At 37.1% G+C, this 27,869-nt stretch overlaps 1 protein-coding gene across 1 annotated transcript in view; it reads left to right on the forward strand.

Annotated features, from left to right (window-relative positions):
- The window catches only part of SLC9A9 (solute carrier family 9 member A9), a 540,987-nt gene that overhangs the window by 13,214 nt on the left and 499,904 nt on the right, over positions 1–27,869 (forward strand). The window contains exon 2 of the mRNA XM_046003499.1: positions 1,746–1,948. Coding sequence (XP_045859455.1) covers positions 1,746–1,948 — 203 coding nt within the window. The remainder of the gene's footprint in view (positions 1–1,745; positions 1,949–27,869) is intronic.

Here is a 27,869-nt window from a genome sequence, read left to right on the forward strand (position 1 = left end):
AAACCAGTGGGATCTTTTAGCTGTCTCTGCTGTTATGTACTGCCATCCACATGTGCAGCCTGGACCCCAACTTATTCCCTGATTCAGCTTATTTCAAATCTTATATGACCTTTTAAGATTTATCCAAAGCTTTGCATCATTTAAAGGGCTTTGGAGTGTTTTGTCTCTATACTCATATAACACAGAGGGCTTACCAGCTGTCATAGCACATGTCACATTGTATTATAATTGTTTGCTTAAGGGTTTGCATTTTATAAACTTGACCTCCTATAGAACTGGGGCTGTATTTTAAAGTCTAGAAATGTCTTGTGCAAAATATGCACCCCCAAATTATTAAGTAATTAACAAATATTAATAATTTAATTAATTACTTTATTATCTTATTAATTTATTTGTTAATTAGAAAATACTAATAATAGTAAAGTAATAAATATAATTACTAATAAAATAAAGAAAGGCTTTATTTTATTATTTTATTTTATTTTTATTTATTTATTTATTATCACCTAGTAGGTGACTGGATTCACAAGAGTGGTAAAACCTTAAACATTTGGTGTTTTAAAGAGGGGATTGTGGATTTATCCTAAAATACATACATCAGTCCAAATTTTACATTGGGGAATGGATATGCCTCTGAAGTTTCTTTGCTATTTAATAATGAATCCATAGTATTAAGAGAGTTTATAGTTACCATATTACCATGAGCATCCTAACATGTAAGTATGTACACTTAAAAGTCAAGAACTGTTTCTTGGGTTCAACTCTTCACTGAAAGGAATGTTGTCTCTTTAGAGTGCATTTGCTACAGGTAAACAGAAACTTGATTCAAAGTTGTTTGGAAAAGAGGCGCCTAGGAGGCTCAGTTGTTAAGCGTCTGCCGTTGGGTCAGGTCATGATCTTGGGGTCCCCCACATTGGGCTCCCGGCTCATTGGGGAGCCTGTTTCTCCCTATCCCACTCCCCCTGCTTGTGTTCCCTCTCTCACTGTCTCTCTCTCAATGTCAAATAAATAGTCTTTTTTTTTAAAAAGCTGTTTGAAAAATTAAAGAATGTATTGTATCACATAACAAGAAGTCTAGAAGTAGGGTACCTCCAGAATAGGTTGCTCCAGTGGTTCAGTGAAGTCATCGGGACTTATGTTCTGTCTTTATATTGGTCCTAAGATTCTCACTATATTGACCATGCCCTGGGACGGGTCCCCTCAAGGTCATAGGATATCTGCCAGCAAAAAAAAAAAAAAAGGGGGGGGGACAAATCACCTCTGTCATGTCCCAAAGAAGAAAATGAATAATACTTCTTTCCCAACCATGGTATGTAAGTGTCTCCTTTTTATTTGATGGCACTGTTTTAGATATGTGCTGATTTGTGGAGCAAAAACTTTCAGGGAAATTTGATCTCCTGGCTGATCAGATTACTCAGTATCTGTTAATAAGCAAAGGTTTTCTTGAAACATTTGGTTGGATAGAAGAAATGGGTAGCTTTTCTTTCCAAAATTTGTGGCTCCATTGGAAAGGAAAAATAGGGGAATATGTGTTGGATATTTAAGCAAGAGTGTCCACACCACAAATATCTTAATGTAATCTATTGAACTGGTATCTTAAGAAGAGTGAACAATTTTCTAAGCCAGGTAAGGACATAACCTTATCTCCTACTACTTCTACAAGTTCAAAATCATACACTTAAAAGCATCTGATAGAACATTTTAGATTCAGCTCCTCCATTGTAATTGTTTATTCTTTATTCTAGGCCTCATAATGGGATTAATCTTACGGTATGCTACAGCACCAACAGATATTGAAAGTGGAACTGTGTATGACTGTGGAAAACTGGCCTTCAGTCCATCAACTCTGCTGATTAATATCACTGACCAAGTTTATGAATATAAATACAAGAGAGAAATAAGCCAGCATAACATCAATCCTCACCAAGGCAATGCTATACTTGAAAAGGTAAGGATTCCATCTGGTCATGTATTTTTGTTTAAATAATTGAGCCATCATATGCAGCATATTAACACACATGTATGTGTCCTTTTTAAACACCACACTATTGGGCCAATTTAGTTGACTAAGGGGGTATACTTAATATAATTGTTTTGCAAATCACAGATACATTCAATAAAAAGATAGTAATTCTTCTCTTTCATGATACTTGTTTCAAGTTTCTTTTGTGGTTTTTTTGTTGTTGTTGTTGTTTTGTTTTTTTAAAGAGAGAGAGAAAGGGTGTGGAGGCAGAGGGAGGGAGAGAGAGAATCTTAAGCAGACTCCACTCCCAGGATGGACTTGGGACTCAATCTCAGATCCTGAGATCATGACCTGAGCCAAAATCAAGAGTCGGATGCTTAAACCAGCTGAGCCACCTAAGTGCCCCTACATGTTTCAAGTTCTTACACATGTGTTCTACATGTCATTGTATATATTGCCAGCTGGCTACTCAGATCAAATCTCCTTTAAATCAAAAGGAATATAGAGGGAAGTGAAAAAATTTGCACCTATAAACCTTGATTTAGGATGTCTGGCTTTTGGCTGCCAACATGAAACACTGGCCACTTGGCTGTTTATAAATACACTGACACACAGTCAATCTCAAGAAATCTTCACCTCACCAGTTGAGTTAGGAAATCTTAGGTAGGAAAAAGAAAAATTGTGAAGTGACCCATCTGTTATTTTTTTTTTTTAAGATTCTGTTTATTCATTTGAAACAGAGAGAGAACACAACCAGGGGGAGAAGCAGAGAGAGAGGGAGAAGCAGGCCCTCTGCTGAGTTGGGAGCCTGACACGGGACTCAGTTTTGGGACCTGGAGATCATCTGACCCAGATGCAGACTATTAGCCATCTGAGGCACCCAGGTGCCCCATGACCCCTCTTTTAAAAAAATGGTTTTACTTTTGTAAATTTGTGAACTGTTTCAGTTATTGGAAGGAAGTTTCCTTCTGCTCTCAGGACTCTGGGTCAGAAAACAGACAAGATTACCTTTTTCTTTTTTTAAGATTTATTTATTGATTTTAGGGAGAGAGAAGGGAGCAGGGCAAAGGGAGAGGGAGAGAGAATCTTTTTTTTTTTTTTTTTTAAGATTTTTATTTATTTATCAGAGAGACAGAGAGAAAGAGAGAGAGAAGCCCAAACTGGAGCAGGAGGCAAAGGGAGAAGCAGGCTCCCTGGTGAGCAAGAGTCAATCCCAGGTCTCTGGGATCATGACCTGAACCCAAAGCAGATGGCTAACTGATTGAGCCCCCCAGGCATCCTGAGGGAGAAGGTCTTAAGCTGACTCCATGCTGAGTGCAAGTCTGCTGTTAGGGGTAAGGAGGAGCTGGATCTCAAGACTCTGAGATCTGGACTTGAGCCAAAACCACGAGTCCATTGCTTTACTGACTGGGCCACCCAGGTGCCCCAAGATTATCTCTTATATTATGTCATGCGTTCTGGATCAGTTCTTGGAACAAGGAATAAGTGAATTTGTGTTTAACAATGCAAGTACATGCTAAGAACCAGGATCTTATGTGACTCATTCCAGAATATTTTGAGTCAGACCTGAGAGTTTCCTTGATAATAGGGAAGTTTGTTTTAGCACTTTCACTCACACATATTTAGTTTTCTTTTAATATATAGTTATTTGTTTCCATTTTGAGAGTTTTGGGGTAAAAGAGGAGATACTTGGTCTGTCATTTTTCCTCATTCAAGGTAGATAATTTTTAATGTTTTTTTTTTTTCATGTTATCATCCATTAGCATATTTCTAGATTAACTTCCTTCTAGCACTTGATGAGGGCTCAGGAAAGTCAAACTATAATATTAGCCTAAATGAGACTTAGAAAAGTGAATTGAAACATGCAAAAAGTAAATTAAATAATGTATTTCTGAAATAAATAACAACTTCTAGATCTTCTGCTGTTTTGGATAATTTCTTCCACATGATTCTTTCTGTTCATATGGTTAATAGAAAATTATCTATCTTAAAATAAATAATTTTTAAATGACTTTGTTGGCAGCATAGGATTTTAATTAAAACATACTTTTCAGGGGCACCTGGGTGGCTCAGTTGTTAAGCGGCCACCTTTGGCTCAGGTCACGATCCCAGGGTCCTGGGATGAGAGCCCCTCATCCGACTTTCTGCTCGATGGGAAGCCAGCTTCTCCCTCTCCTACTTCCCCTGCTGTGTTCCCTCTATTGCTGTGTCTCTCTCTGTCAAATAAATAAAATCTTTGAAAAAAACAAAACAAAACATACTTTCCAGTTTTACCTCTGGTTAGTACCTGGACATAAATTATTAATTTAAAAAAAGTATTTATTTACTTCCTCACTCTCTTACCCATTTTTATCTGCATTTCTAAGCAACACTATTTCACCAAACAGGTTGACCCCCTAAGATGCTGATAATTATCTTTGTTACTGTAACAATTTTTTTCAGCAGGATTGCTGGTAATTGATCAGAAATTTTGTTATTGTGTTATTGACATATTGATTTTTTTACCAGCAGCCAAACTCCAGTGTTTGCTTTTGAAAAACTAAGGCAAGAGTTAAGAGAAAATGTCCAAGTTGCTGGGGCCTTCTTGGTTTTTTCATTCAGTAGATTATGAGTTCAATACATAAAAAGTTTAATTGACGTTGACTGGCTAAAGTATTTTCTAGATTAATGTCTAAATCATGTGACTCATTTGTCATAATTAACACTTGTCCCCCCAGGCATCTATGGTTGGCAATAGGCAACTCAGTACCCAGAGTAAATCCTTCCCTCATTGCTGGTGGAGAAAGAGGCATCCACTGGTACACTTAACCATATTAGATGAGTTTAAGTGGAAAGGATCTTGTTATTACGGGCTAGAGTATATTTTAATTCACAATTTCTTTCTTATATGTTGATATTGGTAGGGGGGTACCTAGTTAGTCTGACAAAATTTAAAAAACCCATGGTCTGTCTTTCTTACTGGGAATTCTGCACTGCACTCAGTTGTTCATATCAATCAATTATTCAACCAATCTATGTCAGATGCAAAAGGATTCCAAAAAAGCATTCATTCATTGGATGGCTTATAAGGAGGTAACACTGTGAAATAGGAAAAAAAAATTCAGGACCAGATAGATCTTTTTTATATCCTTAGTAAGTTCCTTGAACTCCAGCTTTCTTATTTATAAAGTGGAGGGATTAGAACTATTTTGTGGAGTTGTTTTAATATTTAAATAATCACCATTGAACTACCTCGAACACCAATGGTATCACTGCTGCTACAAGACAATGTTTAAGTGCTTAATAAATGCCAGGGATTGAGGAAATGTGTGGAGGTTTTTCTCCATTCATTTAATATTTGTTTGGGAGAAGAGATCAATATATAGTTTATACCTGTATGTAATTCAGTTCTAAATTTTATCACATAGATTGTGAGGACTATAAAATACCATATGCCAAGCTTGTTTCAGTCATGCTCAATACACAGGGAAGTATAGAAAAGAAAAAAATATTTTCACTTAAAAATTTATGAAAACAGTATTTTCCTGTACATGAGCAACTGATGGTCTCAAAACAACCTTCTGGGAAAATAAAACTGGATTATATTTCTTTGTACTTATCTAGTTAATGCTTCCAATATCATCAGTTGTTCTGTGTACCCAAGACTGTTTAACTAGTTTTAGCTGAATGGGGCCTATATTCTGTTACATGATGGCTTTACATTAATTTGTTATGTAATATCTAGGAACACCAAAATATCTGCTAACTATTTCTAAATTTTATATTAATAGGAAGTTTAAAACTTGCTTTTGAAGGGCAGATGATATAAGAACTTTCTCCATCACTCATTCATTCATTCTTTCAACACAAATGAATTGAGTGAGTCCTATCAGCTTCAGTTCTGAAGTAATTGTCTCAAGGATTTTAATAATGAATCAGGGGAAAACACAACAAATAAATAAATGAGTAAATATGCCACAAAGCTGTTATTAAGGAAGGGGGCCACACCCCTCAGGCACTCAGGAAGGACAATATTATTTATTATTAGGGTGATAGGAAAGATTTCAAAGAAAGAGAGTTGATTGACTCTGGCAGTGGTGATGGCGTAAATGATGTGTGGAGGTGGGGAGTCATTACAAACAAAGGCAAAAACATGATATAGAAGAGGAAAATAGGGGTAGAGATTATTCTAAGAAAGAAAAACAATTCCAGTTTGTTGAAGTATGGAAGACCAGTGAAACAGAGGGCTAGAAATAAGGGGAGAGCTTGATTACAGAAATGATTAAATGCAGGGTTGAATAATGCGCTCTCTATTTGACAGTGTTGACAAAAACAAAGGGATAGTTTGCCTGCTGTGTAGAGGGTAGGGAGTGAAAGCAAGCAGACAAATGAGGCCTAAGCTTGGATGGTAACCAAGGAGCACATGGAAGAGAAACAAGGAAGGAAGATGTTGTAGAATTTGGATCTAGTGAGCATGAGAATGGAGAATGGCTTACTCTGCTACCAGGTCTTGTGGGTTCATAGAGGTAGTAGGACAGAAAAGGAGAAGTTAGAAGTTAGGGGAAGGAGCTGGTTAGGGGAAAATCATAATTAGTTTAAAATTGATGAATGAATAAATCAATCTAGTCTCATCACTAATTTATCTATTAATGATTTAACACATTATGTTTTTACAATATTGAGTTGGAGGATTCAGTAGGCCATTTGGCTGGAAAGATCTTGCAGATCTAGTCCACTTCCAAAGAGTTGTCAGCACAGTTAAATTTATACTTCCTATGATTCATAAATCCGTTGACTGTAATGTGAAAAGTCAAAGGAAACTGCCCAGTGAAAATTTTGCCAAGTCTTCACTTCCTGTGTGACAAGTGATGCTATCATTTGGTCAGGGAAGTTATTTTGGCGTAAGTTACTCTGCTGAATAATCAGTCTTGTTTGTTGTTAAAGAGAATTGCTAGGCTGCAAATAGGTCACATTGAGGCTATTATCAATTGTGTTGGTAATACTTTATATTTTAGAGATATTTTAAGGACACCTTGATAGCAATAGCTAATCATGTGACTTTAATAAATAATTTTGTATTTGCAGGCCTAAAACCTTGGTGTCTTAATTTATTCTCACTGTCCAACTTTTTCTAATGGTATTTAGACTTTTGTGATTTAGAGTCTTAATTCTCATATATTTTTTGTGAACTATTTTTGTTCTTTCCAGTCTTTCCCTTTGTTGATTGTTCTGGTTTCAGAGGCCAGAGGGCAAAGTTCTTCTGGTAACAGAAACAGCTTGACCAAAGTCACTGGACCATGAGATAAATATGTCCAGTTAATGCTAGGACACTTTTGGGAAGAATAAGAAAAGACAGGAAAGAAAACTCCTCTAAAATTGTTCTGAGCACACTCAGAGAAGCAAGCATCACAACAGATCAGCCCTTGGGGTTTGGAGAAACATGTGAAGAATATTACCAATTATTCTTCCATTCCATAGAGAAAAGAGATTCATGACCTATGTTTCTCTTTTGTGACAAGTCTTTGATCATACAACATGAACCTGGGGGATCTAACTTGGCAGTGAATGGGATAGGCTCTTTGAATAGACTTAGCAACCTTCATCCTAAACTTACTATTGTTACTAAAGAAACATCAATTTTTTTCCATCTCAGGTGTTTTTTTTCCATATTTATCCAATTTTTTTTTTCAAAAAGTTGGCCTGAGAAATGATTTCAAAAATATCTCAAAACTCTTAAGTATTCCATTTGGGTTGTTTTTGCCTTTTTCCCCCCCTGTGAAAGTATTCTTATTTAATTTTTATTTTTTCTCATTTTATTGAGATATAATCAACATATGAGATTGTATAAGTTTAGGGTATACAACATAATGGTTTGATATATGTACGTATTATGAAATGATTACCACAATAAATTTAGTTACCATCCATTATCTCACATACTTATAATTTTTTCTTGTGATAAAAACTTTTAAGATCTACTTTTAGCTACTTTCACATATATAATATGATATTATTAATTATAGTCACCATGCTGTACTTTACATCCCCAGGACTTATTTATCTTACAGCTTCCAGTTTGTATCTTGTGACCACTTTCATCCATTTCCCCCAACCTTCACCTCTCACCTCTGGAAACCACCAATTTGTTCTCTGTTTCCGAGTTCACTTCTTTAGATTTGGCATAAGTGATATCTTATAGTATTTGTCTTTTTTACCTTTTCACTTAGCATAGTGTCCTCAAAGTCAATCCATGTTGTCACAAATGACAGGATTTCCTTCTTTTTTATGGCTGAATATTAACTGTGTGTGTGTGTGTGTACACCACATTTCTTTATCTATGCATTCATTGATGGACACTTAGTTTGTTTTCATATCTTGGCTTTTGTAAGTAACATAAATAATTATAAATAGTAATATTGTAAATAATGCTGCAATGAATGTGAAAGGGCAGATATCTTGTGGAGATGTTAATTTCAGTTCCTTTGGCTAAATACCCTGAAGTAGGATTATTGGATCATATGGTAATTCTAATTTTAATTTTTTGAGGAACCCCCCATAATTTTGTTCACAGTGGCTGCACCAGTTTACATTCCCACCAACAGTGCACGAGGATTCCTTTTTCTTCACATCCTTGTCAACACTTAGTATCTTGGGTTTTTTGAAAATAGTCATTCTAACAGGTGAGAAGTGATATCTCATTGTAGGTTTGATTTACATATCCCTGCTTAGTTCCATATGGATGTAATTTAGTCATTGAATTTATTTTGTTCATTAATTTAGTCATTCAACAAATAATTATTTATTGGGCATTCATCATATGCCAGGCTCTTGTTTTAGGTGCTGCAAGGACAGCAGTGAACAAAACAAAGTCCTTGTTCTCATGCAGCTTAGATTCTAGGGTAGAGATAGACAAGGGACAGTTTAGCACAATCATTTATAATGTCAGGTAGAGACATGTGCTGTGAAGAAAAGTTAGTGAAATGAGAGGATGAGGAGTGAAGTATATTTGGGTATGTTCTACAGGAAAGGCCTCACTGAGAAAGTGAAGCTGGAGCTGAGATCTGAATGATGCTGGGAGTAAGCCATGCAGATGTGGAAAGGAATTTCAAAGCAGGGGGCAAAATAAAATAACACTAAATGTCTTTGATTACTCTAAGTCATTTTTCCCCCTTGCCAGATCTTTGCTACATTTTTCATTTATATTCAAGGTCATTTTGTCTATACCAAAAATCCTGGAAAATTCTATTTGTTGTGGTAAATAAGGGTGGAAGAGATGAAGAGACATTGACTTGGAATGGGGAGTGAAAATACACAAAATGCAGAATTAACAGGAAGCCTGGCAGGCTCTACATGACATTAGCCTATTTTGTAGGCTTCCCTTCCGATTGCACAGCCCAGCACTAAGGAGTTGTTCTACTATACTTTGACTGTAACTGGGAGCACTCCAAACTGCAGAATTAAGAATTACAGTAGATAGCATTCCCTTTCCAGATATGTTTGGGAGAGTTTGGGTTAAACTCTTGTCACCTAGAATGTAGCTGAACTTTTGGATATAGGGTTATGGGCATGGCAGTAGGAAACTCTTCTGATCTCTAGATTAGAGGACGTTTTTCTTCTTTGCAAATCATCACTCAGGACTTAAGTTCTAAGGAAACCAACCACGGAACATTTATTTGAGGGCAGGGATTGTGTTCCAACTAGCTATCCAGCGTTGGTGGTATAGTAGTGAGCATAGCTGCCTTCCAACTAGCTATCCAATTTTGTCTCTTAACAAAAACCCTAGCTACTCAAAATAATGTAAAGGCTGTTGGTGACAAAGAGCTCTTGGAATGCCATGTGATTCGAGCGCAAAATCTCATACTCACTCTTGGTTGGGAAAAGAAAGGAGTCATGTGGAAGTGTCTGCATATGTTTAATACTGGCGTTAGTGCTCTTTCTAACATGACAATTTAGTAAGAGGGAACTGGCTGGAAGGGAATAGCTCTCAAATTTCTGGCTTTAAGCCTTAGAAAATATCCCAGACCACAGTGGGAAGAAACAATTGGGATTCCCACTTATCTCTCAGTCACCCCTGCCTTCTGACTATTGCCTGGCCTTACACCATATTAGGTCACCAAGAACATGATGGTGGTTCTTGGGCCTTTGCAGCCTTAGTCATGTATAGAAACCCGGGGTTTCATCCATCTGATCATCCACTTGCCTAGCCCCAGAAATGACTGACAGTGGTAGTACAGACACGTCACTTAGGAACTATGGGAGCCAGCATTGCAGAACACACCATAGACCAATGTGATGCAGGGTAGCTGCCATCCACTTAGGCATCAAAGGACAGGTTTGCACAGCTGTTCTCGGGGATAGTGGGTATCTGGGGGCTTTGAAGTTGTTCTCTCTACTTCCCTATCCTACTCAGTTCAAGATCATGATGAAGTATGTTCCACAAGAGGCTGATCTTTAAGAAGTATGACTCATAACTTGTTATTTGATACTGTTTTCTGTACTTATTAATAAGCCATGTATTTATTATGTGTTATCCCCAAAATATTCCTCCTAAGTAACCTTCCCCCCAAAATCCCAATATATTATTCTTTTGAACATATATATGGTAGCAATCTGGTGTATATAAGGCAGCATGAAATCATGCTTGGAGCACCACTCCACAGTTGGAATATTTAGTTTCAAACCCCATGTATACCTTTAATCTGCTGGGTGATCTTCAGCATGTGAACTAACCCTCCATGTCTTAGTTTGTCAATGAGGCAATACTTGTAACATCAAAAACTTATTATGGGGGTACCTGGGTGGTTCTGTTGGTTAAGCATCTGCCTTTGGCTCAGGTCATGAACTCAGGTCCTGGGATCAAGTCCTGAGTGGGGTTCCCTGCTCAGCGGGGAGCCTGCTTCTCCTTCTCCCTCTGCCCCTCCCCCCACTCATGCTCTTTCTCTTTCTTTCTCTCTCTCTCTCAAATAAATAAAAGTAAAATAAATGTAAATAAAAAGATTATTATGAGGGCGAAATGAAATTATTCATATAAAGGTCTAATATGTCAAGCATGCAGTAACTTCTTGGTAAATATTTATTATTATTATGTACCAGCAAACTGCTAAGTACTTTAAAACATTGATTTCCAAACTTTTGATTATGTATCCCATCAGTGAAACACTCTTGAGTGTCTGTATCTAATATATGCCTACATACTTACAAATGAAGTGCAAGTACAAATATCTTATGAACATTACTATTATACCAATATGTTATATACATTATAAAGCAATATCAAATTAGAATTTTAATAAGGGTGAGATAAAAATGAGATAGGAAAAGTATTTTGCACACCCAAGTGGATCATCTTGTTCATTCCCTAGCATATGCACACCTCAACTTAGAGACCAATAGAGCGGGTCATATTTTGTTAAAATTTTATTTTTATTTTAACTGTTTTAGATTAGATAACTTTCTTTAAAAATTATGCTGTTTTCTGAAATCTTAAATACCATATTCTGAGTGTCAGCAATGCCAGTATATACATGGGCTCTTGGCCGGGGATAAGGGTATTCTTAAGGATTGATTAGCTTTGTGGAAATACTAGTCCTAACCCCATGCTGTTATACACCAGTATCCAGTTCGTTTGTGTTATAGTTCCACCTATTGTTCTCTCATTAATATCATAGCTGAGTTACAAGTTAATATTTATATCTGTAATGTTTGCATTGATATCTATCTCCTCACTAGACTATAAACTCCAGGAGGACAGGGACAAGGTCTGTCTATGGTTATATTTTATCTCCAGCTAACTCAGGATGCCTGGCACATGGTAAATGCTTTGTGGATCTTGGTAAGTGAATGGATGGTATAATGAAGTATCATTCCCCTCTTGTCAGTTGCTACTTCTCACTGCTACTCTGAACTGTCTTACTGGCTGGCCATCTTACACCGAGATATCTATCACAGATTTCCTCTCAGAGTGAAGAACCAGGGCTCTATGATTGGTTGTTTGCTACTCAGAAGGTTAAATTGCTACAAGTCTCACCACGAAATAATCCAACTGGGATGGAGGGAGAGAGAGAAAAGGAGGCTGGACTCGGGAAAAACAAACAGGAGGGAGGGAGAAAGAGAGATTTCCCATCAGTCTTTTAGTCTGAGTAGATAAAATGGATGTTTCAATTCTTTCTCCCTTTGCTTTTTTCCTTTTAAAACATTAAACTGTGGCAAGGTTGCATACTTATCATTGCTGGCTTCCAGTGAGTAGTTATATATGGTTCCCTCCCACTGTATTTCCTGCTTTTTCCCTAAGGTCAGTAAGAAGCTGCTCATTAGTAACTTATACAGTCTGAAGTCACAATTCACATCCATCAACACAGGAGGGATGGAAACCATCAAGAAGGGTGGGAACCCTAAGGAAGCTGTGCATTTATTTATTTATTTAAGATTTTATTTATTTCTTTGACAGATAGAGATCACAAGTAGGCAGAGAGGCAGGCAGAGAGAGAGAGGGAAGCAGGCTCCCTGCTGAGCAGAGAGCCCAATGCGGGGCTTGATCCCAGGACCCTAGGATCATGACCTGAGGTGAAGGCAGAGGCTTTAACCCACTGAGCCACCCAGGTGCCCCAGGAAGCTATGCATTTAAATGGATTCTCTCCTGTTGCTATTTAAGCCTATGATGAGTGAGATGTCTCTCAGATGCTCCTTTCAGCCATTTCTGATTGTAAGAGTAGCTGAACACTGTCTGATTTACAGAGTTCTGCCTCAGGTTTGGGTGTGTCCTGCAAGTTTAGGTGCTCTTCACTTTTATTTCTGACTGTTGTATACTGGGTGCCCAAAGAAGTAGACTCTTAGGTGCAGTTCAGTGAATGGCATGGTTAAGTGTACTTGAGATCAACACTTTATGAATGGAAGAGGAAAGAAGGCTAAGTGGGCCAAGGGAGAAGTTAAGCCATGATGCAAGCCCAGTAATTTTGGCTAACCCTTTGGGAAGCTCTGGAGTTATAACGGCTCTTCAGCCTTATGCCCAGTTGGACTGAGACGGCCTGGCCTCTAAAATACCAAATCATTCTGTCTTTGGATGTGGGCTACTCTGAAAAAGGGCTGACCTTGGTTGTGGTGGCTTTTTGCAGTGCTGACAATCCCTGAAGGGGCTGATAGCACTCTTAGCAGCAGGAGCAACAAGGCCATCCCTGAAGGAAACTCCTAGTAGCCAACACACTGACACCTGTAGGGGAAGAAAAAAAATCTTTTTTTCTACCAGTCTGTATTCTTGACTAGGGACCCTAGAACAAAGAAAGAAGGTGTGGGAAAGGCCAGTTTTAGGAAGGTGACCAGGAAAATTACTATAAACAAGAATAAGGTTGTTATGCAGATTTAAGTCTATACCTTCCCCATTGATAAGTTTCTTATGAATTAGGGTCATACTTTTATTCTTGGTACTGAGAAGGAGATAGCCTTACAAATGGAGTTTTCCTTCATGCAGATTTTCCTTACAAAATGGTATCTTCTAGTCTGTCTTCAGAGTTTCTCCTGTTTCTCAAAATGATCCTTAAGCCAAAAAAGTTTTTTTTAATTTTTTTTTTTTTTTAAATTGCAGGTGGGGGGAACATATTCTAGTCTTCTATACTTCCCATAGACTGAGAATCTTATATAGATTTTGTGCAGTACCCAAAGAATGAGTTAATATATAGTTAACATATCTCAATAAAACGAGATGGTGGAATACTAGAGTAGACTTGTCCTAGCCTTTGAGAGCTTATATTTATTAAATATTCAGATATTTTGTAAGCCAGTTGTTAAAACATTAGTAGGTTAAAGTGGACCATGGTAGGAATATTTATTTACACCACAGAAATTGTCAAGTCAGGGCTTATGAGCTTTTTCCCCCCCTCCACAGAGATGGTTTACCAGCACATCACTGAATCTATATAACTCCATTTTTAGGAGAATTGGAAATATCCAAACACCTAATTTTTCACTTCACCAAAAAGTCCTTTCCCATAAGATGGTTGTCTTAAAATTCTACTATTTGGGCTTTATATTGTCAGCTTATCCTCTAACTGCCTTCAATGTGATATAAGTAAGTTCATAAGATTTTTTGTCTTAGTCTGTTTGGTCAAAAATGATGTAGCCTGGGTGATTTAAACAACAAACATGTCTTCTCACAGTTCCAAAGGCTGGAAAGTCTAAGATTAAGGCACCAGCAGATTCTATGTCTGGTGAGGCCAAGCTTCTTCGCTCAAGACAGATGGCTGTCTTCTCACTGTGTTCTCACATGGTAGAAACAGAGAATTCTCTTCCATTTCTTTTGTAAGGACATTATTTCCATTCACAGGGGTTCTACCCTCATGATCTAATCATCTCCTGAAGGTTCCACCTCCTCACACTAACACCTTGGGGGTTGAATTTCAACAGAAGAATTTTGAGGAGACACAAATATTTAGTCCATTGTAGTTCTGCAGCTAAACAGGCTGAATCCTAGCTCTGCCAATTCCAGCATTGAGACCTTGGACAAGTCAATTTCTTATATTTTTTTAATCTATAAAATCTATAAAACAGGGATTAGTGATACCCACTTTAGAGGGTTCCTTTTAAAAATAAATGAGAAAATGTTATGTTTAGTGTTAGGCATGCTGTAAATATTACTCTGCTTCCTGAAGATCTGCCCTTGATGGGCATGGATTTCCTCTTTGGGGAGGAATCATTGAGTTGGGCAATGATGGAGGAAGTTTAAGTGCTGTTTTTTAATGCCCATTTTTAAGGTGAACAAACCATTTGAAAACACATCATTTTAATTTTAAATCAAGCTGTTTGGCATCTACTTTTTGCTGATTTCAGCACCTCCCCACCGCACCCCCGCCAATACCTTCTCAAGCGTGTCTATTATGACTATTGTCCTTGCTGACTCAACCCTTCCCTGGCCCCCTTCCCTAGGCCAGTTGCTCCCTGGTGAAGTCTTGTGATGGGGAAGCTGCACACACATTTCGGAGCTAAGGCCTGTAAAGATTATGCAAACTGAGAAAAATTGTAAGGCAAAAAGGAAAACTCTGTGAGGCCAATGCTCCTGTATATTTTCAGGATTAAAAGGCATAGTTTCTTCTATCTATAAATAAAGATTGGTCAAGACTAGGATCAATTCCAGAGTGGGGGGGAAAATCACATAAATTTTCAACTCTGATGGATGTTTTCTGTTTGCAATTCTTACCTGGGTATTTAGGAATGAATACCTAAGATGGGATACCAGGCCCTTCTCACACCCACTTGTTATTTTTCCTTCCCCTGCTCATATCAAGTCAGTCTTAGAATGGAGTTTCACTGTCACATCAGTGCCACAGGTAGTGAGGGAAATAAACAACCAACACAATGAAGAGCAGTCCCACAAGCAGCCAATCCAAGTTTTGTGTAGTTTTTTAAAAGGTCAGTAATCTGGGCATCAGGAATGGGAAACGACATTATTTGTCTTTCAAACTGAAACTTTTGACTATGAAGGCGAGCAGGAGATGATGAAGAGTTAAGCCAGGAAAACAGGCATTACCTGGAACTGTTCTGATGAAACCAGGATGAATGGCTATCTTAGTAAAGAGTCACAGAGGCAATAGGGGTAAGTTTATGTGTTAAGAACCTTATGCAGAAACATAGGATACTCTAACCATTGATGACTAGGTGCCACGGCAACAATCTGGAAAACACTGGTAGGCTTTATATATTTGCAGCTAATGAGGACATATCCAGCAGTGGAGTGGATAACCTGAGCCAGGAGAATGGTAGATGGAATATTGTAGTTTACAGGGTAGTTCCTGGAGCCATATTACTTGGTTCAGATGCCACTTACCAGTGTGCAATTTTGGGTGAAATAATTAATGTCCCTATGATTCAATTTCCCTATTTATAAAATGGGATAATCCTAACTACTCTGTAGGGTCATTGTGAGTTTCAAATTAGAAAGTACATGTAAAGCACTTAGAATGGTACCTGGTTGAAGATACTAAAAATAATAATAATAAATAAAAAGAAAGAAAAGAAAAGAAAACTATAGGCCAATATCCGTAATGAACAGAGATGAAAAATCCTCAACAAAATATTAGAAAACTGCATTCAACAAGGGGGGGGTTATTTTGGGGATGCACATATGGTTTAATATTTACAAATCAATCAATGTGATACACCACATTAAAAAGATGAAGAGAGGTGCCTGCGTGGCTCAGTGGGCTAGGCTTCTGCCTTCGGCTCAGGGCATGATCTCGGGGTCCTGGGATCAAGCCCCGCATCAGGATCTCTGCTCAGCAGGGGACCTACTTCCCCCTCCACCTCTGCCTCCCTCTCTGCCTGGTTGTGATCTCTCTCTCTCTCTGTCAAATAAATAAATAAAAATCTAAAAAAAATGAAGAATAAAAATCATATGATCATTTCAATACATGCAGAAAAAGTATTTGACAAAGTACAGCATTGATTCATGATAAAAACTCTCAACAAAATGGGATTAGAGGGAACATACTTCAACATAATACAGGCCATATATGACAGACCCACAGCTATCATCATACTTAATAATGAAAAATGGGGAACTTTTCCTCTAAGATCAGGAAAAAGACATGGATATCTCCTTTTGTTACTTATACTCAATATAGTACTGGAAGTCTTAGCCCCAACAGTCAGACAAGGAAAAAAAAATAATAAAAAACATCCCAATAGGTAAGGAAGAAGTAAAATCTTCACTATGTGCAGATGACATGATACTATACATAGAAAACTCTAAAGACTCTACCAGAAAACTATTAGAAGTAATAAATGAATTCAGTAAATTTGTAAGTTACAAAATTAATATGCAGAAATCTGTTACACTTCTATACACTAAAAATAAAGTAGCAGAAAGAGAAATGAAGAAAAATCCCATTTGTAATTGCACCAAAAAGAATACATTACCTAGGAATAAACTTAACCAAGTAGGTGAAAGACCTGTACTCTGAAAACTATAGAACATTGATGAAAGAAATTGAAGATGATGCAAACAAATGGAAAGACATGCTATGCTCATGGATTGGCTGAATTAATACTGTTACAATAACCATAGTACCCAAAGCAATGTACAGATTCAGTGCAATTCCTATCAAAATGCATTTTCACAGAACTAGAACAAATAATTCTAAAATCTGTATAGATCACTAAAGATCCTGAATAGTCAAAGCAGTCTTGAGAAGGAAGAACTAAGCTGGAGGTATTACAATTCCAGATTTCAAGGTATACTACGAGGTTATAACAATTGAAATGTGGTACTGGTACAAAAATAGACACATAGATCAATAGAACAGAATAGAAAGTCCATAAATAAATCTGCATTTACATGGTCAATTAATCTATGACAAAGTATGTGAGAATATGCAATAAGAAAGACAGTCTCTTTAGTAAATTGTGCTGGGAAAACTGGCCAGATACCTGCAAAAGAAAAAAATTAGACCACTTTCTTACACTATATACAAAATAAACTCAAAATGGATTAAAGACCTAAGTGTGAGACCTGAAACCATAAAAACAGAAGAAAATGTAGGCAGTAATCTCTTTGATATTGGCCTTAGCAGTATTTTTCTAGATATGTCTCTTTAGGGACTTACACCAAATTAAGAAGCTTTTGCACATCTTTGTACATCTACAAAATGAAAAAGCAACCTACTGAACTGAAGAAGATATTTGCAAATGATATCTGATAAGTGGTTCATATCCAAAATATATAAAGAATTTACACAGCTCAACACCAAAACCAAAAACAAACAAACAAACAAACAAACAAACAAAAACAAACGAAAAACTCAAAAAACCCATCTCAAATAATCCCATTAACAATTGAGCAGCAGACCTAATAGACATTTTTCCAAAGAAAGCATACAAATGTCCAACAAACCCACAAAAAGATGCTCAATATCACTAATCCTCAGGGCAATGCAAATCAAAACCACCAGGAGATATCACCTTATACTTGCCGGAATGGCTAGAATCAAAAAGACAAGAAATAGCAAGAATTGGCAAGGATATGGAGAAAAACGAACCCTCACACAGTGTTGCTGAGAATGTAAACCGGTGCAACCACTGTGGAAAATGGCTTGAAGGTTCCTCAAAAAATTGAAAACAGAAATACCATATAATCCAGTAATTCCATTACTGGGCATTTACCCAAAGAAAACAAAAACACTAACTCAAAAAGATATGTGCATCCCTGTATTCACTGCAGCATTATTTACAACAGCCAAGATATGGAAGCAGCCTAAGTGTTCATTGATAGAAGAATGATTGAAAAAGATATGATATCTAGAGAGAGAGAGTGGAATATTACTCAGCCATTAAAAAGAGTGAGATCTTGCCATTCATGACAACATGAATGCACCTAGAATATGTTATGCTAAGTGAGATAAGTCAGAAAGAGACAAATACCCCATTCCACTTTTATGTGGAATCTAAAAAACAAAACAAATGAACAAACAAATAGAAACAGATCCATAAATACAGTGAACAAAGTGATGGTTGCCGGAGGGAAGGTGGGTAGGAAGATGGGCAAAATGGGTGAAAGGGAGTGGAAGGTACAGGTTTCCTGTTATAAAATGAATAAGTCATGGGGATGAAAGGTACAACATAAGGAATATAGTCAATGAAATTATAGTAGTGGTGTATGGTGACAGAAGGTAGCTACACTTGTGAGTATAACATACTATATAGAGTTGTCCTATCACTTGGTTGTATACCTGAAACTAATGTCACATTGTTTATCAACTATACTTCAATTAAAAAAAAAAAGAATAGTGCCTGACTCATAGTAAGTGTTCAAATTATATTACCTATTAATTTTGTTAGCATTGTTATCAATAAAGCAATGGACTCGTAAGTAGAAAGTAAGGTTTAAGTCTAAATCTTGCTACTTACAAGGTATGTGATTTTGGGTAAGTCACTTAGCTCTGTGAACCTTGGTTTTACTTCTTAAAAATGGGTGTTCAGAATACTTACTTCAGAGGGTTGTTGTGAAGAAAAAAAATGAGAACCTATATATGAAGGCACCTTTTCAAATTGTAACAGCTTTATGGAAATGTCAGTTGTTCTTTTTATTATTACCTATTATGATTAATTGACAAGTGGTAACTGTACCAGTCTATAAATGAGGAAGACAGATTCTGAACTCAGCCCTCCCTAAATTATAATGACTGTGCACTCCCGCTACCAAGGTAGTTTGTTATTTACAAAGACTTTTCTTATTGCACTGTCCATTTCTTTTTTTTTTTTTTAATTATTTTATTTGAGACAAGTGTGTGCACAAAAAGGGGGCAAGGAGAGGGAGAAACAGAATCTTAAGCAGACTCCCTGCTAAGGGAAGTCCTACACAAGGCTCAATCCCATGACCCAAGGTCATGACCTGAGCTGAAACCAAGAATCCGTGACTTAACAAAATGAGCCACCAAGTGCCCCTGCATTGCTCATTTCAACCTCACTGTTATTCCACGAGGTGAACAGGTATTATCCCCCATGCTTCAGAGTAGAAAACTGAGGTTCTGAAAGCTTATGTGACTTTATCAAGATTGAGCTATAACAGAACTGGTTTTAGGACCAGGTCTCCTGACTCATAGTTAAATGTTCTTTTCAAAACTCCCTACTGCCAAGTTAAATATTTAATTATAAAAATGTTTTGTTCTCAATTCTCTACCTAATTTTGCCTGGAGTTCTAAACACTACCTACCTCCAATAAATGCCAGTGTTTATATCTGTCATTTTTGCATGTATGATGTTCATAGTGTATTTCTAACGTCTTGAATTTTTCTTACTTCAAAAGTGAGCAAAGGTTTTATGGTATAATATTCTCATAATTTCTCAATGATAATTTATGATTATTAAAATTTTCTCTTCTATTAAAAGTTATCCTTTTGCCATTTCTCTGTAATTCAGTTCTGCTTCTACAAACTGCAATGCAAAAATGCTTATATTTCAGTGGTCCACAATTTTTAATATTAGCATTCATAATACTAGGTATTCTAATGGGGGGAAGTATTCTCAGCTTTTCAGTAATATTGGAAAAGAATGAAAACAACTCAATAGATTGGACAAGACATGAGTTAACTATTTAAGGAACACTTACTGTTTACTTCCCTGATTCTGTATCAGGACTTTTAGGTACTTTATCCCACTGAAAAGTCATAAAAATCTGAGTCCTCAATTCTTAACTTTCCCTCACATATTATTTATCACCTTTTATTATCCCTTAATCTTTATAAAGGTTCTATTCTATTTCAAGTGTTCATGATTCTAAATGATAACTTTACAAGATGTTCATTTGGGAAGGACTGGAAAGGTTTTTTGATTGTTTGTTTGTTTTCCCTTTAAGGAAGAATTCCAATAATCCTGTAACATTATGCAACCACTATAAATTAAATAAATTTCTATTTAGTCTTTTTACATATATTTTTTTTCTATGTGGCTTAGATCAGATGATCTCTAAAACTTTGTAACTTTACTTATTATCGTAAACTAACCCTTTCCTCGGGGTTTTAAAAATTCAGGGTAATGGATGTAAATGTGCTTGAGTTTTTTCTAAATTTTCACTATTGTAAATAACACTTCAGTGAATACCTATGTGTATAAAGCTGTTCTTATAGTTGAATTATTAAATACACTATTGGGTAATAGTTATCAAATATTTATTAGAATGAATGTCTTATGGATCTTTGAAAAAGCACTGGAGAGGAGAGCCAACTGAAATCAGTGTGAAAAGGATGAACTACCAAATACCTATGCATATTTTTGGGTAAATTAGCTATCCATCTGGAAGAAAAAAAACTTTGATTACTGTTTCACATCATATAATGAGTAAACTTGAGATTGGATTAAAGACTCAATTATAAACAACCAATTATGAAACTTTAGGAGGAGAAAATATATTTATAACATTAAGACAGGGAATGATTTTTTTTAAAGAAGTTACTGAAAGTGAAAATTACAGGTAAAAATGGAATAAACTTCACTACATTAGAATAAAAAAATTTCTGCACGAAAAAGACTGAAAACAGTATTAAAACACGAGTGAAAAGTTTAAGGGATGACAGAATAGAATAAATTTGAAATATAGATAACCAAAACATGATAGTAACAAGATTTTATGTTGAACTAATTAGTATGAAAAAGTCATACTGTATAAAAGATATGACCCCAAAAAATTCACTAAAGAGATATCACAGAAGATTAATTAACAAGGAAAATATGTTCATTTTATTAAGGATATGCTCATTTCATAAAGGGAAATACAAAGTAAACAATAATGTGATAACAACTCATACTTATCCAACTAGCAAAAATTAGAAATTTGTCAACACAAAGTGTTCACTAGAACATGAGGAAGTACTTTTATACTCTCATGTAGGAATTTAAATTTGTGTAACCACTTTAAAGTATTTGCTAATACATATTAAGGTTGAATATTCATACACCTTATCATCCAGCCCACTTCTAGGTATTTTCCTCTTGTAAAGAATCTTTCACAGGTATGCACTTAAGTACAAAAAATCTATTGCATTATTATTTTTTTTAATTTCTTTTCAGCGTAACAGTATTCATTGTTTTTGCACCACACCCAGTACTCCATGCAATACGTGCCCTCCCTATTACCCCCACCTGGTTCCCCCAACCTCCCACTCCCCGCCCCTTCAAAACCCTCAGATTGTTTTTCAGAGTCCATAGTCCTTCATGGTTCATCTCCCCTTCCAGTTTCCCTCAACTCCCTTCTCCTCTGTCCTAATTCCCTTGGTAGAGAAGGGAAAAAATAATGGTGGTATATTTATACAATAGAACACTATACAGCAGTCTAAATGAATGGACAAAATCCACATATATTAATATAGATAAATCTTTAAAAATAATGTTGAATGTAAGAAACAGAATGCAAAAATATATTTGTGGTTAAATTTATGTAAACCTTTAAAATACACTAAATGCAATATGGTATTTATATGATTTTTAAGTTTCTGTAGAATTTTAAAAAATACTGATTATATATAATATTGTATACTAAAAATAATATCAGTTATTGCTTATGGGTGCATATATGTGCATATATGGAAAGAAAAAACACTTTCTAACTTAAAGGTATTGCTGGCTTTGAGGGAGGAGTGGAGGGAAGGACTTTAACTCTGAGATATCATTTAAGATATTTGAACAAAATTAAGAACATAAATGTCATAAAAGAGAAATAACTGTGCTTTAGGATTTTTAAACTCAGTGCTGCCTCTGAGAGACTCATTGACCTTCCACATGTTCCTTGAACTTTCTGGGGGATAATATTAGGTCAGGGCTTCAAACATTTTTTAGTAGAGGAACCCTTCATTCAAAGAAAATCTGACACTTCTTCATAATGTGTAAAACCAAAACTGCTCAGGCAGAAACGGGAGGACAGATCCAGCGCAGGCACCAGAGCAGTTGCTCCCACTTCCCATCATTCCCCCTCTTCCGTGCAGCCCAGATATTGGCAGAGATTTCAGATCCCAAGGTCAGGTGACCTCTAAGGCAGCTTCTCCCTCTGACAGCCTGTAGTGTCTGTGGTATTACATCTTAAACATCAGCCTACATGAGGTAAAGAGTGTTTCTCTGATGAGTGCTTGCCACAGACAAGGGCTCTGTAGGAAACATCTGGAGGAATGGAAAAATGCTTTTTACTGTGAATAATTATTTCCTAATGTGTCTGTTCCACAGATCTGAATGTTAAGAGTAGGATTTTGGGGCACCTGGGTGGCTCAGTGGGTTAAAGCCTCTGCCTTCAGCTCAGGTCATGATCCCAGAGTCCTGGGATCAAGTCCCGCATTGGGCTCTCTGCTCAGTAGGGAGCCTGCTTCCTCCTCTCTCTCTCTCTGCCTGCCTCTCTGCCTACTTGTGTCTGTCAAATAAATAAATAAAATCTTTTTTAAAAAGTAGGATTTCTCCCCATTTTTAAGAAAACATGAATTATCTTTTTGCTGCTCATGTCACTTCCTTACCTCCCTAAACTTATGCCCTTACCATTCTACGTTTTGATCTCCTTTTCTTGTGGCCTTTGTCTCTTTGTTTCCTATTTCTCTATCTCAGCTACAGACGTTTAGCAGGTTCTCGAAGGACCCTGCCACCAAACATCCAAAAGGAGGGGTCAAGAACCCACTGCTTTCACTTTCTCATTACTCACTTTTTCCTCAACTCTTTGTACCCACTTCTGGTTGAAGATCAATTGAAAAGGATCAGCAACCACTTCCTAATTAAGAAACCCAAAGAATTTCTTCTCAGCTCTCAAACCCCTTTTTGTAGCCATGGACATCAGAGTTGGATAGGGAGAGTCAGCTGCTCCTTTGCTGTTCCCTCAGTCAGCCAGGTGCTAAACACAGGTTCCTTTGGGGGGTTTTTCATTCTTGTCTCTCGCTCTACTTTGAGAGTTTCAGATAAATAATTAATAATTGAGAAGTGTTATGTCCCAGATGTAGTACTAAAGAATTATTCTGAAAAAGAATTATTTATCTGAAGTTCCAATTTAACTGGGCATCCTGTATTTTTCTTGGCTAAATCTGGCAGCCCTGTGTTAGGGAGTAGCACCTACTTACACCACACTTCTTCCTGGCTCTCCATGGTCCTGAGCATCATTCTTTCCCATTCTCTGATTATTTCTTTCTTGTCTCCCTCCCTGGTAGTGTCCTTCTTCCCAATTCCAGGATTCTGTCCTTGGTCCTCTTGTCTTCTCTATGGTGCTCACTCTTTCAGAGATCTCAACTAAACTTGTCAAATCATTTCCCCTATGCTGATGATTCTGGATCATTTCTCCTTGGCCTTGCCCTTTCCTCCAAGCATGGATTTTTGAGTGTCTCACAGACATCTTGGACTCAATGAGCAAAGGTGTCAATTAGCGTTCAGTTTTTCTGACCTCTCTTAATCTCTGCCACCATCAGCTTTTCCCCAACTACATTCTCACAGTAATTCATCCAGGTGGCAAAAACATTGATCCCTTTTGGAGTTTTTCATTTTTTGTGCTCTATTTTACCTGCAAGCCCTGCTAATCCTCTTTGCCACACGCCTGGTTTATTCTAAGTAAATACTTGTTGAGTGGATTAATATCTCTTGGGTTTCTTTCTTTCTTTCCATTCTGTCATGGCCACCTGAATTCACATGGTCATTACCTTGACTCATTTTGGTAACTGCAACTTGACAATGGTTTCACTTCATTCAGTCCAATCTTGAGGCCCCTCCAAATTAATCTACTTAAGGCATCTTCCTAAAAAATAAATAAATAAATAAATAAATAAATAAATAAATGACTTTATTTTTTGAGTAGATAATACATTCACATAGCTCAGAGTTCTTAAGATACAAAATAGTAAGTTAGAATCTTGAATAGGTCATTTCCCTATTAATTACATCTGTTTTGTTACTAATTGAGACATAGATACAAAAGTGAGAAAGATGGAGATCAAAAACTAATTGAAATAGTGAGGATTGGTTTGTGAATTGGCTTTCTCATCTTCTGCTAGAACTAGAAAGACTTACCCACCTAGCTGCAGACTCAGCTGGAGTGTATGGGCCTCCCTGCTGGCCTTTGCTCTTACAAAATTTAGGTCTTGGTGGAGCCAGGGACATCTACTCTGAGCAAGCAGCCTGATTGCAACGTGGAGAGAGGACAGCACTGAGCTGCATACACTCAATTCCTTTTTTCCAACTCAGTAATCAGAGTAGTCACTCTGTTTCCTGGGGATGAGTGAGTGAAAGGTGGGACCAGGGCCAGGAATGTTAAATCCTGCACAGTATGCCTCAGCTGGTGTACTGATGGGTTACAGGTGTGCCACAACATATCAATTACCTCATCCTTGGGCTCAGAGTGGTCAGAGGCCCAACTTTAATCCTTTCAGCCCTGTGTACTCTCACCAGGACCCTAATTTTCCTGCAGCTTGCCCCATTGACCCAATATAATCATGTTCTGTGTCATGATGGGGAAAATGCTGGGATATACTGCTCTAAGCAGTGGTCATCTCTATAGATATGTGGTCATATTTATAGATACGAAGCCAGACAAAGATAATCACCTGCTCACTAAATATACAGAAAATCCTTCTTCCAACTTCTACCTTTATTTTCTGTTACCAGTTTTTCTTTCCTAGCTTTACTAGAGGCAACCAATAGTTTATGTGTGTGTGTGTGTGTGTTTATGTGTAAATATGTATATATTTATATATATATGTAAATATTCTGCATCCCTTTTTTTTTTGCACAAATCTTGGAATAGGCAAAATGCCTTAACAAACTACCCCCAAATCTCAATGATTAACATGATAATGGCTTAGTTCTTGTGCACTATGGCCTTTGGGCACTATGGCCTTTGGGCCAGTAAGGGGAGAACTACAGTCTTCTCCAGTTGCCATTAATCATCCCAGCTTCCTTTAACCTACAGGCTCTGGCAGTCCCTAGAGATCTGAGACCTCTGCCAGATGCTCTATATGAGCTAATAAAGAAAGGAATATAGAGCATGAAAGATTTAGGGGTTTTTAGGGACCAGGCTTGGAAATAATTTATATTCCTTTTGCCATATTTAATTGGCTAGATCTCTGTCATATGACTCCATATGACTACAAGGAAATGAAGTCTAGGTGTCTGACAAGGACAAAATGAAATGCGGTATGGTGAGCCCATAGCAATCTTCGTTATATGCACTAGACATGCTATTCTTGCTCTTTTAACTTGACAACAAATTATAGAGAGCAACTATTTCATTTTTTAAAAGATTTTATTTATTTGACAAAGAGAGACAGAGAGCACAAGTAGGGGGAGCAGCAGGCAGAGGGAGAGGGAGAAGCAGGCTCCTCACTGAGCAGGGAGTCCAATGTGGGGCTCAATCCCAGGACCCTGGGATCATGACCTGAGCTGAAGGCAGACGCTTAACTACTGAGCCACCCAGGTGCCCTGAGAGCAGCCATTTCAATGCAGAGACAGTTTCCCTGGACTTTCTAAAAGTTACATAGTATTCGCTGTATGAATCTCATGTAATTTATTTTAAAAATTCATGGTTTAATCATCTCCAGCATTTTTTTTATTCTTTCATCTGCAGTGAATTCTCTTGTCCTTATGTCATTCCATACATGTACAAGCTTATCTGTAGGATAAATTCTCAGATGAGATAATGCTAAATCAAATGGTGTGGACATTTGACATTTGGATACCTACTGCCAAATTACCCTATTAAGAGGTTATACAAATTTATATTCCCACTGGCCACTTTATTGTTTAATCCTACTTGTATAAAATACTTCGAATTTATTCCATGTTTGAATGGGTGTAGTTTAAATCCATCTCCACAGGGTCAGAGAGAGCTCATAGTCTAGGTAATATCCATCTGCATTAAATTCCTCCTCTATCCCTCAGGAGCTCTACATTGTCTATTTCTGTTTCCCAAGTGTATGACCTTCTATCAAAAGCATAACTTATGGGGCGCCTGGGTGGCTCAGTGGGTTAAAGCCTCTGCCTTTGGCTCAGGTCATGATCTCGGGTCCTGGGATTGAGCCCTGTATTGGGCTCTCTGCTCAGCACGGAGCCTGCTTCTTCCTCTCTCTCTGCCTGCCTCTCTGCCTACTTGTGATCTCTGTCTGTCAAATAAATAAAAATCTTAAAAAAAAAAAAGCATAACTTAGGGAAGAAGAAAGGAAACACTCACTCTTGAGCTGTTTCTAGGTATGTCCCAACTCTGTTGACCCTAAGCCAGCCAAGTTTTCTTTGAAGTCTATTTATAGTAAAAGCACCTATAGGGTTTTTGAGATGTTTTACTTTGTCTGCATTTATTTTAATATTTAAAATGTTTCAAATCTCTTGCTATTGAGTATAACTGAAACTCCAAGAAGCTACCAGTATCCTCTGTGGCTTGGTGAATTGGCCCACTGCCCCTAGGGCAGACAAAGGATCATGTTCTTTATGGTGGCCCATGGATAGGCTCCTATCCATCCTTCAAAACCCAGTTCATATGCTGCCTGAACATCAAGCCTCTCTGCAAGGTTAGCAAGCCCAGAATGGTGTCTGTCCTAAAGAACTCTGAATTATAGCCTAGCCCCATGCCTTTTACTGTGCTTGCACATCATCTTTCCTTTCTTTAGTTATAGAATGAATTCAATGTATCTATCACATATCTTTAAGTACTTTGTAGGAAAGAAGAGACTAAATTTTTAATGAAAAAAGCATTGCAAATTATTGAACACATTATTGTGTTAACCACTTCTACTTTTCTAAAGGAATCAGGAATTAGCAAAATAATAAAATCGACTTCGGAGTCCCAACTCCTCTTAAACATTCCTACATATTGTTCTAAGTAGTTATGTTAGCCTGCTGTTTCCTCAGAAACTACATATTTAGTTTACCTATGAACATAGACTCAGTTTTCAGTGAAATATCTGTCACATTGATTAACACTGAGCATGCCACTCATTTTTTCTCCTGTCTCTTGAAAATAGGGATAATTGCATCTGCCAGCTACCACACAGGAGATGTGAAAAATAAAAAACTCAGACCCTTGGTTGTACTAGCCTGCAATTCAGTTGCTTATTGGCTCATGTGCCTAGTGGCTACATACTGGATAGTACAATTATAGTATATTTCTATCATCACAGGACGTCTATTGGACAAGGCTGGTCTTTAAGTTTTGTACCTTTTTTTTTTTTTCTAATTATTCATTTGAGAGAGAGAGAGAGAGTGCGCAAGATGGGGGAGGGTCAGAGAAAGAAGCAGATTCCCTGCTGAGCAGGGAGCCTGATGCAGGACTTGATCCTAGGACTCCAGGATCATGACCTAACCAACTGAGCCACCCAGGCACCACTGAATTCTGTATCTTAAAGGATTAACGTTTTTAGCTGAAATATTTTTAGCTTTCTGTTTTCTCTTATCTTAGATTTTCCCCCTCAAACTATATTGAAAAATTTTAATTGTTTGGGCGTTA

Source organism: Meles meles, chromosome 4 (assembly GCF_922984935.1).
Source record: "Meles meles chromosome 4, mMelMel3.1 paternal haplotype, whole genome shotgun sequence".
Taxonomy (NCBI): Eukaryota; Metazoa; Chordata; class Mammalia; order Carnivora; family Mustelidae; genus Meles; species Meles meles.